The following is a 17,137-nucleotide window of genomic DNA, read 5'->3' as shown; positions in this document are numbered from 1 at the left end:
TTGTGCAGGAACAAACAGTCGGTGGCCACTTCATTAGTTACCTCCAATTAGTACCTAACTGACAGTGTGTTCATGGTCTTCTGTTGCTGCAGCCCATCCACTTGCAGGTTTGGTGTGTTTTACATTCAGATAAGCTCTTCTGCTCACCACTGTTGTAATGTGTGGCAAGTTGTGCTACTGTTGGCTTCCTGTCAGCTTGAATCAGTCTCTCTTTCTCCTCTGACCTCTCCCATTAACAAGGCGGTTTTGCTCGCAGAACTGGATGTTTTTTGGTACCATTCTCTGAAAACTGTTGTGAGACTGTTGTGTGAGAAAATCCCAGGAGATCAGTAGTTTCTGAGATATTCAAACCAGCCCACCTGGCAACAATCAATCGTCAAAGCCATTTAGATCACATTTCTTCCCCAATCTGATGTTTGGTCTGAACAGTAACTGAACCTCTTGACAATGTCTGCATCCTTTTACACGGAGTTGCTGCTACAGGATTGGCTGATTAAACGTTTACATTAAGAAAGGGTGTACAAGTGTACTGTACTTAATAAAGTGGCGACTAAATATGAGTGGTGGCATAGGGAGGGGTGAGGTAAGAAGGCATGGAGGATGGACTATCATATATGTAACACATGATTAAGATTTTTACTGCTGTGCTGTAGGTATTTCATTCTAGCAGTTCTGTAAGTGCAGTCTGTTCTGCTTTCACCCTGTTTGGGTTTGGGTTGAAATAAGAAGCTTTGTTGTTCACCTGAGGAATGCAATGTCAGCCAATCAGGATGGTGGAATTGGGACAAGGTTCGGGAGAACACTGTTGTGGGGAGATCTTTGTTGGCGGGAGCTGGGAGCAGAAAGGAGGGAAGATGTCTGGGGACCTGTTTATTCGAGGTGGATTTCAAGCGACATTCGGAAGGTGATGTTTTCACACAGACTGAGGACCCAGCACGCGAGTGACAGACAAGTGTAAGATGAACTCCAATTTAAGTGCACATTTGACTGTTTAAGAATAATGGGCCCTTTTTGATATTTTCCATTTAATAACACTTTGCTTAAGTTAACATTCACAAATAACTTTAAATTGTATGCAGTGTACGATCTGTTATTTCTTGCCAATGGGTGATTGCAGGATGGGCAGGACATCCCAACCTCAGGGATTTGGCAGGACCAAAGTCCTATACACCCTATCCGTACGAAGCCTGAGAAAGGTGAGTTTCTCTCCGCAGAGTCTAGTGGCTTTTAGCGAGGCACATTTCCAGAGTTGCCCAATAAAGAAGGGTTTTATTGTGGGGGCATTGTCCTGGATTGAATTCGTTGAACGCTGTGTGATTGCCCTAAGAATTGATTAAGTGGGTTTGTGTTTAAGCTTGTATCACACTACTGTCTGGGAAAGTGATTGAGATTTGTGGTTATGGATGCCACAGGGATTAAGCAATGGTACAATTCAAAGAGATTGCCCTTAACTAATGCTTGTGTTCTGAGTGGGGTGGATATCCACAAGCCAGATGAATTGTTAGTGAGGGTTTTGAGTACTGTTAGAGCATTGAGAAAAGCTACAACCACATTGCAGAAATATGGCCAAACGGCGGGCACAGTTGTGGTTTTAGATCCGTCTAGCTCTGACATAATGGGAATGGATCTGCCTGGTACTATTGGAGTACCAAGACAGATGGGGCCAGGGACCGTCCATACTTTCAAAGAAGAGGGGAGTGTTGGCGAGGGTGCCAAATTGGAAGTCAAGTTTCCTGTACTGAGGGTGAAGATTTTTTTTAAAAATTGCTCTCGTTTCAGTGAAGGGAAGGGAAGGAGTTGTCTGATGTGATAGGTCTACTGAGTCCTTCAGCTGTTGATTTAAATTCTAAGCTTGCTTTGGCTAATACATCACTGGCTGATAAATGCAGAAGTAGATTTGCGGAGAGCCAAAGTCATTGTAGACTGGGAGTGTTCTCTGTGGTCAAGCCCACACCTGATGGGGAAAGAGAATATGAGGCTTCGGCTGAGCAGACATCTCAGTTACCGGATGAGTGGCAGTGCTTAGATAATATGAAGAAACTGAGACTGGTAGAGAACTGAAAGGGGTTGGCAGTTGATATAGTGATGTTCCTCAAGGCAGAAAATCCAATAGCTACATCAGCTAATTATCAGCAAACTCTGGAAGGTGCTTTTGGCACCACTGGAAGTGTAGCTGATCTCAAAATGAAGTTTAGGCACACATTCAAGGAGGAAGGAGAGAAGTTGTCTGTCTACATTTTCAGGTCGGAGAAGCTGCTGCACTGTTTGTGCCACAAAAGGGGCATTCAGCTGTCTGAGAGAAATTGCTTGAGGGTGGAGCAAGCTGTGAAGGGTGCAATGTCACATGACATGATGCTCTACATATTCAAATAACCCACAAGATGCGACCTTCTCTATTTTTTACCAAGTTACTCTGAGAAGTTAGAGAGGAGGAAAATACGATGGAGGAGCGGGAGGCTTCTGTCAGCAGGACATAGTCCTCGGTAGCAGCCCCTGTTGCTAAAGTGACCCCTGATACCACACAAGAAGGGGTTTTGCAGGATGTTGGGAAAGATCTGAGGGCCAAGGTATTTCGGATAATATCAGTCCGTGCTGCCATCAAGCACGACAAAGCAGATAGGAAGCCGGACCCACTGGTGGGGCATACCAAGGCGAGGGCTGCTATTGAGTGCGGCCCCTAGACCAGAGAAGTGACCAGTATTTTCTGTAAGATGGACATTTCAACCAGGAGTGTGAAGGACAGGAAAATCTTCAGAAAATAAATCAGCAGTTAATCAAACAGAGAAGAAAACTATGAAGGGACCTAGTAAAGGAAGAGGTTGGTGTTTTGGAGAGGATATGTTCCTATCAGAGTGTCCAGGAAAATACTAAAGTGCCAAACATTATTCCTGGGACCAAGCTATGATGCATCCATACAGATTGAAGGTGTTTATGCTAGAGCCACACTTGACACAGGTTCTCAAGTTACATTGCTTACTAGATACTTCTACAACTAGTATCTGACGCATTTACCATTGACGCCACTCAGTGCCCTTGAGACTCGAGGGCTTAGTGCTGATCAGTATCCACATGGTGGTTACTTGTTGTTAAAGCTGGAGTTTTTGGAAGCAGATGTTGGGGTAACTGAGACTATTGGCATACCCGTGTTAGTCTCAAACACGAGGAAATCTGCAGATGCTGGAAATTCAAACAACAACACACAAAATGCTGGTGGAACACAGCAGGCCAAGCAGCATCTATCGGGAGAAGCGCTGTCGACATTTTGGGCCGAGACCCTTCGTCGTGTTAGTCTGCCTGCTTTGGGTTGAAAAAGGTGAAGCTTCTATTCATGTGGGAACAAAAACTGCCTTTGTGAGAAGGCTCCAGGGAGCATGCAAGGAGAGAAATGGAGAGAACTTTTTGAAAAACTTGTCCATTCACCGTGTTCAGAGCTGCTTTTAAGAAGGTGAAAGTTTCTTCTAAGCAGGATGATGAGCTGAAACGAGGAACTGTGTGGTGCACTCAGTCTAAACCTGTCATGTTATGTCCTGGAGGATTAGCCAGATTGACTGGAACCTCAGAGTTTGCCAGAGTGGCTAAAGAATGTAAAAGAAGATTAACTGAGGAGATGTTGGGGCACACAGATACATTTTCAACTGATGAGGCTGATGTTGGTTACTCCAGGAGTACTTGCCACACTATTAGAATGATGGAGGATACTCCTTTCCAAGAGAGGTCTCGCTGATTAGCACCATCAGAGGTTGAAGCTTTTTGGCAGCATCGGCTTATACTGATGGAAGTTAAATTCAGTCATGGAGCAGGGAGACTTGAGCCACCAGAAGACATGAGTGATAGACAGGGGAGGCACCCTCTAGTAGACAGGAAGGGTCACAAGGGGTGGTTGAAACTGGAGGAGCTGAAGATGGGATAAGGAGGTCTCAAAGAGCCAGGAAACCCCCAGATGGGCAGTATTATGACTCACTGGGGGAACAGTGTGTTGTGTCCATCCCCTTGGTGAGATATGTCACTACCATTCACAAATGGATTAGAGGTCCTGACATCACAAACTTCCACTGAAAGCTGTCTTATTAATGATGGTTTGATCATTTTCAAAGTCATGAGGACATGACTATTTTTAGTGGGGAGAGAGTGCAATGCCCTGGTTAAGATTTTTACTGCTATGCTCTAGGTATTTCATTTTAGCAGTTCTGCAAGAGCAGTCTGTTCTACTTTCACCCTGTTTGGGTTTGAGCTGAGTTAAGCTGCTTTGTTCTTAGGAATGAGATGTCAGCCAAACAGGATGGTGGAATTGGGAGAAGGTTCTGGAGAAACTGGTGTGGGGAGGCCTTTGTTGGTGGAAGCTGGGAAAAGAAAGGTGGGAAGATGGCTGAGGATGCTGTTCCTGTTGCACAAGGTGCTTTTTCAGATGAATGCCTTCAAGGAGGAAGGAGCAACACTCCCGTGGGAGACCCATTTATTTCAGATGGATTTCAAGCATCATTCTGAAGGTGGTATGTGCTTTGTGTTTTCATGCAGACCGAGGGTCCAATGCATGAGTGACAGACAAGTTCAAGATGAGCTCCAACTTAAATGCACATTTGACTGTTCAAGAATAATGGGCCCGTTTTGTTCTTTCTTTCCTTTAGTAACTCCTTAGTTAAGCTAATGTTCATAAATATACTTTCTTTATAATTGTATGCAGTGTATGATCTGATATTTCTTGCTGACCAGTGATTGCTGGGTCTGTAAATCACACAGGATTCACACAAACTGGGGTTTGGGTGGGCAAAACATCCTAACCTCAGGGAGCTGACAGGACCAAAGTCATAGATACCTACCCTAGATGTACGAAGCCTGAGAAAGTTGGGTATCTCGCTGCAGAGTCCTGTGGCTGTTAGCAAGGGGCTAATGAGCTGCATTTCCAAAGTCACTCAATAAAAAGGGGTTTCATATACAATGCCTTAAGAATCATGAATATAAGAACTTCTCTGCCATTGAGCTTTGATGCAAACTATTGTGGCCTTTCTTTGCCATGGATGGTGAACTTTTTTGAGACTATGCACCCAATTTGGCCATAAGCTTCTAAAAAATTCTCACACTTGCCATGGTAATTTTGAACAGAGATTATTACTGATTAGTAATAATTAGTAATAATAATTATGAACGTATTTAAGGTAAAAGGATGAGTTCAATTGCTTATTTATCTGTATTGTTTTACTATTAATAAAACAGTTTGAAATAAATAATTTTAGAAAACCTGTTCAAAATTACAAATATTTATCTTTTAAAAGGACTATTGACAAGTAACATCATTTCTACATTATATTGTTATTGTATCTCATATATAACATAATATATCTATAAGATCCATATAAGTTTTCCATTACTGGGAAATAAAATCAGCTTTTTTTTTGCAGATATTTCACATAAAGTATGGCATCAAGAAAAGAGTAGGTACTCTGAAAACATTCATGTAATGGCATTCCTTTGTTACTATTTGATGTATTACAATGAGGTTCATGTTACCTATAAAAATTATGAAAGTAGTAACATAGAAGTGCATTATCAGGACAACGTGCAAGCTAAAAATTTAGTTTACACATACTTTATAAGAAAGAGGCGCAATCTCTGTGGTACTTACAGAGTAAATGTAAAGTTAAACTGTGACAAAAGAGGATTCAAGTATTCTTCCATTGATTCGATAATACCAGAGAAATCCTCATCAAGCGCATGCTCATATTTCGGAATAGGTTTTGTCTTCTTTTAATTTTAATACAAAAAAGTAAGTTAAGACAGAATCAGTTACAGAACAATTTTACCACTGAAGGAATCCGTGCAGTTCTGTGAAAGAACCATGCAATTAGTTTCACACCACTGCCCTCTCCCCATAGCCCTCTAATTCTTTTCCATCGAGAAACTTACTGATTCCATTTCGAACTCTTCACATGAATCTGCTTCACTACTGACAGTGCAATCCAGATCCTTGCTGTGTTATAACATTGTGTTTTCTCCCATCATTTTAGGTTCTTTCACCACACATTTTCATTCAATGCCCCTTGACTCATGATTATTTCACCAGTGAGAAATGTTTCTCTCCATTTTGTGATTTAGAGTATTCTAAAAGCTATTACAAAATCCTATCAAGAACAATTCTAGATTCTCTAGTCTCTCCATATAACAATTCATTACTGGAATAATTTCTGTAAAATCCCACCTGCATCATTTCTAAGGCTTTCACATTTTTTAAAACAGTGTTCAGACTGGATGCAATTATTGCCAAACCACTGATGTTACATAATTTCTTTCTTGTGTACTCCATGCATTCATTTATAAAGTCAAAATCTCTTTATATTTTAAGTGTTTTCCAACCCGCCGATAAACTACATTCCAAAGCCTCCACATTCTTGCGCTTCTTTTAGAACTGTTACTTATAGTTTATATTGTCTCTTCTCAGCTTTTCTAACAAATTATTTCTACCGACACTGCATATTTTCAGCATTAGATTTTACCTATTATCTATTCCGCAAGCCTGTCTGAATTTATTTATTCATTTTTATTTAGAGATATAGCATGGAACAGACCTTTCCAGCCCCACAACCCAACAATTTAAACCCTAGCAAATCACAGGACAATTGACAATGACAAATTAACCTACTATCTTTGGATTGTGGGAGGAAACTGGAGCACCTGGAGGAAACTCAAGCACACATGGGAAGGAATGTACAAACTTGCTGCGACTGGTATTATTATCCTCCTCACAATTCATCACCATTCCAACTTCTACATTACAAATTAGGTCATTATGCCCTGAACATCCAGTCTCAAATCATTTTTTTAAGAAAAAGAGTGATCCCAGTGACATTTTGAACTGCTACAGCTCAGGAAATCTCCCATATAACACAACATAATGCACAATACAATGTAATGCCAATGCAATATTCTCAGCACCATTTACAGTTGCAAAGGTTTTATTATTGTATGCTGTCCTGGGACTGAATTCTATAGCTCTTCCTTTTCCATGATATTGAAACGTCAATGGTTACAGATACAGTGTACATCATGTGGCTGCTTCCTTTACTTTCTTTTACTGTGACTTCATCTTTAGGAATTCATGGTTTAGGTTTTTATGTTTTACTGAAGTATGGGATGGGGAAGATATGATTGGTGGTAGGAACACATTGTAGTTGCTATTTTGAAGAATCGTGCTGGATGTGGAGGTTGTTGGGATGAAAATTAAGGACTGAGGGAACTCCAGAACAACACACACAAGCTGCTGAAGGAACTCAGTGTGTCAGGCAGTATGTATGGAAAAATCGCAAGTCCATCTCTGCTCTGTCAAGGGGTTGGCAGGATAAGAACAGGAGGGCAGGAAATAGAGGACAAAGACAAGAAAATCTGCAGATGCTGGAAATCCAAGCAACACACACACCCACACACATGCTGGAAGAACTCAGCAGGCCAGGAAGCATCTATGGAAAAGAGTAAATAGTTGACATTATGGGCCGAGACCCTTCTTCAGAAGTGGAGGCAGAGGGTGACAGCTCCATCAACCACACTGGAATGGTAGTCAGATTTTCAAAATGAGAACATCTCAGAGTAGTGGTGGTGGAGCTGGAGAAAACAAGCGAAGCCAAGGGTGTGAGGACATGCAGCTTAGGCTACTTGTGTATCAATGGGATTGAGAAAAATGTCAATAGATAGTTTATCTACTGAAATGGAGACAAAGGGATCATAAAAGGGGAGAGAGGTGTTGGAAACAGCCCAAGTGAATTTAACAGCAGGTGGATGTTAGCAGCAAAATTGATGAAATTGACAAGTTCTGCAAGGGTGCAGAAGGTAGCACCTATGTAGTCATTGAATGTACTGGAAGAATGATTGAACTTTACCTCTGTCTTCATAAAGACAAGGATGAAGTTCATGCTATGATAAAGGGAAGTGGGCATGAAAAAACATTAACCCACAAAACATCAGCTAAAATTTCATAGCTGAGAGTCTCATGATAGTTTCCTTGATGCTATCAATATGGACTAGAATCCGAGGAGTGTATTTCTATCCAATTTTTTCTGCATGAGAGGCAAAGAAAATAGCAATAGCTCCATAATAAACATAGAATGACAAAACCAGGTAAACTCACCATTTCTGGATTTATATCTTCATGTAATTTCTGAAATATCTTCTTCCTTTGCATTATGTGATTATATTGGTTTTCAAATTTTAACAGATTTTGAGCCAACTTATTCTTATAATTGGAGACCTTTGCAATTAAACTTGAAAATAGTTGTGGATTTACAGGCACACGAAAAATTTTAGCTTGTGTTGGACCTGGACCTAAATTAGTATAACATAAATATTTGAATCCAAGATGCATTTAATGATTCACAATGAAAAAGTAAATAATGCTTAATTATGTCAAAATACACAATTAATGTTAATACTCATACTAAAATAATTACTTATTTCTAAAGATTAAAGATAAATATGGATCTGATTAACCAGTGAAGTAATTTATTGCCCTTTAACATTTTAGGCATGAATCAGAAGTCAGCATAAAGTCTATAGCACCTGCCCCACTACCTTCTGTAGAAACTAATCAGCAGTTTCCTTGGAATGGCACTAATGGGGATTTGCTTCTGCTTTTCAGTGAGCATTTAGTTGCACATAGTGATTTAGGTGGACTATTGAGTTCCAAAACAGAGTTGGTTTCAAATTAACAATCCAGGCCATTAGCTATCATGATCTGCATGCTTTTCCAACTGAGTCTAACAGCCTCACTAATACGGTCACAAGACATCTCTGGCCTGAGCAACATACACAAAATGCTGGAGGAACTCAGCAGTTCAGGCAACATCCATGGAAATGAAAAAAACTGTCAATATTTTGGGTCAAGACCCTTCTTCAGGACTGGAAAAGAAGAGGAAGACAGCAGAATAAAATAGTGGGGGATCAAATCACAAACAAGAGAAAATCTGCAGATGCTGGAAATCCAAGCAATACACACAATATGCTGGAAAGTCCTGTCGAAGGCTCTCAGCCCAAAACTTCTTTCTATAGATACTACCTGGTCTGCTAGTACTTCCAGCATTTTGTGTGTTTTGCTAAATTGGTGGTGGGGGGTGAGAAGGGACGGATAGCTGGAAAGTAATAGGTAAAGCTAGCTGGTTGGGAAAGGTAAAGGGCTGGAGATGAAGGAATCTGATGGGAAGGAGAAGGGGCACTGGGGGAGGCGATAGGCAGGTGAGAAGAGGTAAGAGGCCAGAATGGGGAAGGGGAGGGAAATTTTTTTTGGCTGGAAGGAAAAAAAACAATACTCATGCCGTCAGGTTGGAGGCTACCTAGATGGAATATAAAAGTGTTGCTCCTCCTTGGCCCTCAATGTGGTAAAAGAGGAGGTCATAGACCAACGTGTCGGAACAGGAATGGGAATTGGAATAAAAATGTTGAGTCACCAGGAAATTCCGCTTTTGGTGGATGAAGTGGAGGTGTTTAACAAATCGGTCCCCCAAATTATAACCAGTCTCGTCAATGTAGAAGTGGCTGCATCAGGAGCATCATTGGCCTGTGCATCTTTGCACACAAGTCACTGTAGATGAGCATGAAGGTGGAGCAAGCAAGTAACTAGACAAAACACAAGAGATTCTACAGATGCTGGAAATCCAAAGTAACACACACAAAATGCTGGAGAATCTCAGCAAGTCAGGCAACACCTATGGAGGAGAATAAACAGATGCAATTTAATGCCCAGACCCTTCATCTTGTGACCTAAGACAAACTGTATATTGGCCTTTATCATAAGAGGATTTGTGTAGAATGAAAATAAGAACAGTTTAAGAATAAAAATAACTTGAAAAAATGATAAAGTGTCCTAGTGAGACTGCAACTAGAATACTGTGAACAGCTCTGGTCTCTGCATAAGGAAGAGTAGGGAAAGCAGTATGAAGTTCACCAGATTGATTTCTGGGATAGAGAATTTGTTCACTGAGGAGAGGTGAACGAAAGGTGTTCTTATCAAAACACCTTTTCAGCATGAAGGTGTTTCACCTTTTCATATTTTCAGAAGGCATTTGATAAGGTCCCACATAGGAGATTGGTGGGTAAAATCAAAGCTCATGGCATCGGGGGGAAGACATTGACATGGATAGAAAACTGGTTTGCAGATAGAAAGCAAAGGGTAGCGGTGAATGGGTGTTTCTCGGAATGGCAGGTGGTGACTAGTGGGGTGCCACAGGGCTCTGTATTGGGACCACAGCTGTTTACGATTTACGTCAACGATTTAGATGAAGGCATTGAGAATAACATCAGCAAATTTGCTGATGATACTAAGCTGGGTGGCAGTGTGACATGTGATGAGGATGTTAGGAGAATTCAGGGTGACTTGGATAGGCTGGGTGAGTGGGCAGATACTTGGCAGATGACGTTTTATGTGAATAAGTGTGAGGTTATCCACTTTGGGAGTAAGAACAGGAAGGCAGATTATTATCTGAACAGTGTAGAGTTAGGTAAGGGAGATCTAGGAGTCCTTGTTCACCAGTCACTGAAGGTGAATGAGCAAGTGCAGCAGGCAGTGAAGAAGGCTAATGGAATGTTGGCCTTTATTACAAAGGGCATTGAGTACAAGAGCAAGGAAATCCTCTTGCATTTGTACAGAGCCCTAGTGAGACCACATCTGGAGTATTGTGTACATTTTTGGTCTCCAGGGTTAAGGAAGGACATCCTGACTGTAGAGGAAGTGCAGCGTAGATTCATGAGGTTAATTCCTGGGATGTCTGGACTGTCTTACGCAGAGAGGTTAGAGAGACTGGGCTTGTACACGCTGGAATTAAGGAGATTGAGAGGGGATCTGATTGAAATATGTAAGATTATTAAGGGATTGGACAAGATAGAGGCAGGAAATATGTTCCAGATGCTGGGAGAGTCCAGTACCAGAGGGCATGGTTTGAGAATAAGGGGTAGGTCATTTAGGACAGAGTTAAGGAAAAACTTCTTCTCCCAGAGAGTTGTGGGGGTCTGGAATGCACTGCCTCGGAAGGTAGTGGAGGCCAATTCTCTGGATGCTTTCAAGAAGGAGCTAGATAGGTATCTTATGGATAGGGGTATCAAGGGATATGGGGACAAGGCAGGAACCAGGTATTGATAGTAGATGATCAGCCATGATCTCAAAATGGTGGTGCAGGCTCAAAGGGCCGAATGGTCTACTTCTGCATCTATTGTCTTTTGTCACAGAAAATTCTTACGGAGTTATTCGGAGTAGATACAGTAATGATATTTGCCATGAAACCAGGGATCACAATCTCAAGATAAGAAGTTAGCCATCCAGGATAGTGATGAGAAGAAATTTCTTTACCATAACAGTGAATCTATGGGACTTTTGAAATCAGGATTACAAGGCTTAGTTGCTAAGTACATTCAGAACATGGTTCAAAAAAGTTTTGGATGTTAGATGAATCAAGAGTTCTGGGGTTAGTGCAGCAAAGTTGTATTGAGTTAAAAGATGTGCCATGATCTTATTAAATGGCAGAACAGGTATGAGGGCCTTGTGGCCTATAACTGATCCTATTTCTTATGATTTTCAGTTTGCAGCATGCAAGTCAGCCAATAGTAACTTCTGATATATTACACATACATATCTGTGGCCTCTGCTTTTTTTTGCTGAATACATGCTAAGTTCCTAAAACAGATATGGGAGTCACAAGTGAAGTTCAACCATATTTTCATTGGCATGAAGCAAAAATTAAGAGGGTCATCACTATCAAAAAGTAGGGCAAATGAGGTTTTTAATTGAAGATCGAAGGACAAGCTTTTATCACTAAATAGCTGGCCTGAAGAGACAAAATGTAGGGATAAACAAAAGAAAAAAAGTTAATAAAATAAATTGACTAAACATAAAGAAAATGGTAAATATAGAAAAGTAAATCCACATGCCTAGATCCAATGATCGATTGAGTAAAAGAAAAAAAAGAGATTGTTTTATAAAACACAGATTTTATCTACTTTAGTTTAAATGCAGTTAATTTCTAACAACAGCTATATGACATTACTAAGTAAAACTAAAAATATACTCAAGGTGTTCATGGAAACTTAATCTTTAATTGTTCAGCCAATTACAAGTGGCATTAGCAGATATCTGGCTTTTTGCTTTCAACAATTATTAAAAATAAATCAAAAATTAAAACTGAGTATAGACATTATAGAAGACAACACCTTCAAAATTATGTGGGAACATACAAAGAAATCTGAAGGATATGCAGAGCAAAATATTGGTACATTGCGCTGAATTTGTGAATAAATGTTTTAGTGAACTCGCATAGTTTGAGGCGATTTCATTTTAACTTTTCAAGTAGTAAATAAAATGTTGTATGAATACAAGAACTGTAGAAGTTACTATTTTGGAGAAAAGCAAACTTTTTCTTACTTTGACGTCCTTTTGCCTTTTTCTCAGCAATGGATTTTTGTTTAGGTTTTTCAAGAAGTGCTCCATACAACAGAGATCTACAAGATATTTATATACAGTATTTGTCATTTTCACAGCCACAAGAAGGTAAATTGTGTAAAGCATAATAAGGCATCTCACTCATTACATTTTCTACAGTTGATCTGTATTATGAGCTGGATCCCTGAGCTAAGTTGGGCATCCCTGGAGTGTGTGTGTTGGGATCAGGATATGTGAATAACCTGCAGCATATGGCTTGATACTGCCCACATTCACAATTTGTTTTGTGAGTTCAATGATATGGTTGTTGCACCAGTCACCTTCAATTCTGCAAGGTATTACATTAGAATTTATCCATATGTCCTAATTATATTTTCAGCTAGTAGATACTTAAGTTAGTTGATGCTAATTGAAGCCTTATAAAAGGGAGATGCATTGTGAACCACATTGCACACCACACTGGAGATTGCTTGCAACCAGGGCAGATCAAGGAAGAGATTAGGTAATCCAATATAATGAAATGGAGAGTTTAGATAACAAGATGACAAGCAAAGAACTTGCAAGAATTAAAGAAAGACTGACAAATAGCAGTAGGAGTAGGTAAGGAATTAGATCACTATCAGGCATCAAACTCCAGGGTGATAAGGAACTTTATGCAATATGTACATTGTTGAAATCACCCTACACCACAAAGAGATATCTGAGCAACTGTTTCACTAGCATCCAAGATGGTGGGAACTTGAAAATGAGTTAATCACAAACTGAAAATCAATACCAAAAAAAAACTGTAGATACTGGAAATCTGAAACAAAAACAGAAAGGCTGGAGATATTCAGTATCAAAGAAAAGTAAAACAGAATGAACATTTCGGATCAAGCACCCTTTCCCTGAACACTTATTAGCCAGTCAGAGTAGTTTGGAGCATTGTCCCATACTGATGGCAATAGTTGTGTGCCAGCTTCTGCAAGGGACAAAAGACTGTTAGCTCCTTGTCATTCATCTGGGTAATGTAGCTGGAGTTGGGTTTGTTGGTGGAAGCTATGAAATTGGGGTAGACTTAGAGTAAAAGACTTTGAGGGCATTTGTACAGATATTTGAATATGGATTTGGTGATGTTTTCACTGACCTTGATCATGAATGAATGATCACTATACTTCAAACACATTGTTTCCATGTCCTTAGGGGCCCAATCCTGAAGACTACAGCCTCCTCTTCCTGATAATTAGAGATGTATTTGCAGGGCCACCTGTGGTCCTATGCACATAGGACAGCTCTACTTCTTTCCACCTCATTGACAGGCACCCTGAGCTTCATCTTAAAACTGTCTCACCTGCTCTGCTTCTGACTTCCATTGCTTCCACTAAGTAAGAAAAATAACAGCTTCCCTGTTATAAGGTTTCAATGAGCATCAGTCACTCAGAATTTCAGGCTCTGTGGAATGTGCTAAGTGAAAAACAGTACTGTCTAGGTACTGAAATTTTTCTAATTAGGGCTGGGCAGAGGTTAAATATTAAAGTTTAAGATTAGCTTTATTACTAGTCACACACATCGAGACATACAGTGAAATGTGTCAACGATCAATGCATTTTGAGGGTTGTCCTGGGGACATCTTTACACAATATTTTACCTAAATATTATCAGAGGAAGTACTTTGAACAAAATAGAAATTCATAACGTACCTGTCTTCAGAATGTTGAAGAACAATTATATTAAAATTGGAAGGAAATTCACTCAAAAAATTGAGATGCTGTGGTTGAATTATAGTATTTTTCCAAGCCTGAAAAGAAAAAAAAATGAGGAATAACAGATAAGAGTAGCTTTACATGCTTGAAGTTAAAGTAATGTAAAATATTATCACTATATACTTAAAAGAAAGCCTCTTTAGGTATAGTATTCCTTGTCTTCTTTGACTTTTCAGAAATTGTGCTGAAGTACAGAATATTAACGTACTACTGATTACTAAAATTGTGGTATTTTTAAAAAACTAATCAAGTTTACTATTAACTTTTTTATACAGCAGAACATTTCATGACAATGAGCTTTGACATCAATTGCGGTAGCTACTATATAATAAACAGCAAAATACATTTATCACTGATTCATGTTTAATTGAACCTGCATATATTGATTTATATTCTAGTTGATTCAGGTCTTCAGTTTCCCTTTTGCCAATATATCTTACCTTCCTTCTATTGCTGTCCATCACATGCTCTGCTCAAACACCACCCAAAATACAAAGGAAATATTCTAAATGAAATTTTAAAACCAAATCTTTACAGATCCACTAACAGTCATACATACATTCAACAGAAAAGTTGGCATTTAGTTTGTATTGGAAACAAATGTGATTCACATAGTCAAAATTCAGTACCCACCTTTATTGGCAATGAAGTTTAATCTTCCTCCCTTCATAATGATATTGTAACTATACTGTGGGAAATAGTCTTGTTATTCATTTCATTATTAAAAATAAATGTTGAAATTTTAAATTTACCTCAAAATTTGTGCTAAGCCTTTCATTAACTGTCTTGAGCATATCTTTCATAGTTCCATCCTTCTCCAGTTTTTGTTGAAGATGCAATAATGCTACAAGCTGGGAACTGCTGGTATCATATCCAGTCTTGATCAAGGTATCTCTAAGCATAATTGATGCTAAGCAACTCTGAAACAATTTCAAATGTATTTTAAAACTTTTTACCAGATTTTCAAGAATTCCATCCAAGCTACATTATCTAAAAATTCTGTGTATGTGTAGTTCACTCAGTTGTCATAGAACTGAATGTGCTATATTTGAATATCCGCAGTGCGTGTACGAAATAAGGTATATTTCGTTGGCGTTCATTCCAAGGGGGAATAGAATACAAAAACAAGGAGATAATGCTGAGGCTTTATAAGACACAAGTCAGGCCACACTTGGAGTATTATCAACAGTTTTGGGCCCTATATCTCAATGTTGTCATTGGAGAGAGCCCAAGGAGGTTCACAAGGATGATTCCGTGATTTAAGGGGTTAACAAATGAGTGTTTGGCAGCTTTGGGCATGTACTCACTGGAATTTAGAAGAATGTAGGGAGATCTCATTGAAGCCTTTAAATGTTGAAAGGACTAAATAAGGTGGATGTGGAGAGGATGTTTCCCGTGGTGGAGGTGTCCAGAACTAGAAGGTACAGCCTCAAAATTGAGAGACAACCTTTTAGAACAGAGGTAAGGAGAATTTTTTTTAGCCAGAGAGTAGTGAATCTGGGGAATGCTCTGCCACAGACAGCTGTGGAGGCCAAGTCTGTGGGTATATTTAAAGCAAAATTGGATAGTTTCCTGATTGGACAGGGCGAGAAGGCAGGTACATGGGGTAGAATGGGATCTGGGATCAGTCATGATGGAATGGCAGAGCAGATTCAATGGGTTGAATGGCTTAATTCTACTCATTACTTAAGGTCTAAGGTAAATGATCTTATAGTGCAGTTATAAAAAGGCAGACATGACACTGAGGGCATCATTTAATCGTGGCTGAAAGAAGATCTCAACTGAGAGCTTAATATCCAAGGATAAGCATCATATCATAAGGACAAGCATGTGGGCAGAGGGAGTGGGATGACTTTGTTGGTCAAAAATGAAATCAAATCTTCAGAGAGGGATGATGTACGATCAGAAGATGTGGAATCCTTACAAGCAGAGTTAAGATAAAAATCCCTGATGGGAGTTATATACAGGCCTCTGAGCAGTAGCCAGATATAGGGTACAAGTTTCAACAGGAGAAATTTGCAACTGTCAGGAGGGAGAAGTGAATGTAGTCGCAATTACTCAGGTAAAATTGATTGTGACATTGCAATGTCTGAAGGTAGAGAAGTCACCTGGGCCAGATTTCTTTGTTACCCTCATGGAATAAAAGTAAAGTATGATGGAAGTACAATGGAAATCCGTAATTGTAAAGAAGGCAAACATGTTTTCTGATTTCTCTTCTCTAAATCATGACTTAAATAAAACAAATGGCATTTAAGATACAACAAGGTGAATTTAACATGGTTTTGAAAAATCTGAGAGTACAGGAAATTAATGAACATGTCAACTAATGGGGATGACAATCTTCATCTGAAAAAAAAATTATTCCTTCCCCCTCACAAAAACATTGTTTAATAAATATGTGTTACTCCAAACCTTTTGTCATCTGTCATTTTAATTCTCCATTACCCTATTATTTATTTATAGTTGTGTTCCACTTGCATCTCCCAAAACAGAAAGTGAAAAGCAAAATGTAAGTAATATTATTGTAAATATATCATCAGCTGAGCTCATGGATTTGCTCTCTGAATTGAAGTTAAATTTACTCTTATGATATTTCTTTTTCAACATTTTATTGCTTCCATCAACTTTGTGGAAGCTTTAAATCGTTAGCTACCTGAGGTGAATTAATTATTTTTATTTTATGGTAGTTATTTCTACCTAACAGCCCACTAGCCTCCGCACTTGCCCCTACACCTCCTCCCTAACTACCATTCAGTGCCCCAAACAGTCCTTCCAAGTGGGACAACACTTCACCTGTGAATCTGTTGGGGTCATATACCGTGTCCGGTGCTCCTAATGTGGCCTCCTGTATATCAGTGAGACCTGACATAGATTGGGAGACTGATTCGCTGAGCATCTACGCTCCACCCACCAGAAAAAGCAGGATCTCTTAGTGGCCACCTATTTTCAATCCGTTTCCCATTCCCATATGTCTATCTATGGCCTCCTC

At 39.5% G+C, this 17,137-nt stretch overlaps 1 protein-coding gene across 1 annotated transcript in view; it reads right to left on the bottom strand.

The window, feature by feature from the left end:
* Positions 1 to 17,137, bottom strand: part of cfap46 (cilia and flagella associated protein 46) — a 196,688-nt gene that overhangs the window by 36,173 nt on the left and 143,378 nt on the right. Inside the window, exons 43-47 of the mRNA XM_073027519.1 lie at positions 14,901 to 15,068; positions 14,086 to 14,183; positions 12,389 to 12,465; positions 8,114 to 8,307; positions 5,621 to 5,739 (exon numbers count right to left, since the gene is read on the bottom strand). Coding sequence (XP_072883620.1) covers positions 5,621 to 5,739; positions 8,114 to 8,307; positions 12,389 to 12,465; positions 14,086 to 14,183; positions 14,901 to 15,068 — 656 coding nt within the window. The remainder of the gene's footprint in view (positions 1 to 5,620; positions 5,740 to 8,113; positions 8,308 to 12,388; positions 12,466 to 14,085; positions 14,184 to 14,900; positions 15,069 to 17,137) is intronic.

The sequence above is a fragment of the Hemitrygon akajei genome, chromosome 23, assembly GCF_048418815.1.
Source record: "Hemitrygon akajei chromosome 23, sHemAka1.3, whole genome shotgun sequence".
Taxonomy (NCBI): Eukaryota; Metazoa; Chordata; class Chondrichthyes; order Myliobatiformes; family Dasyatidae; genus Hemitrygon; species Hemitrygon akajei.
Note: the sequence above shows the minus strand (reverse complement) of the source record. Positions and strands in the feature narration are given on the sequence as shown.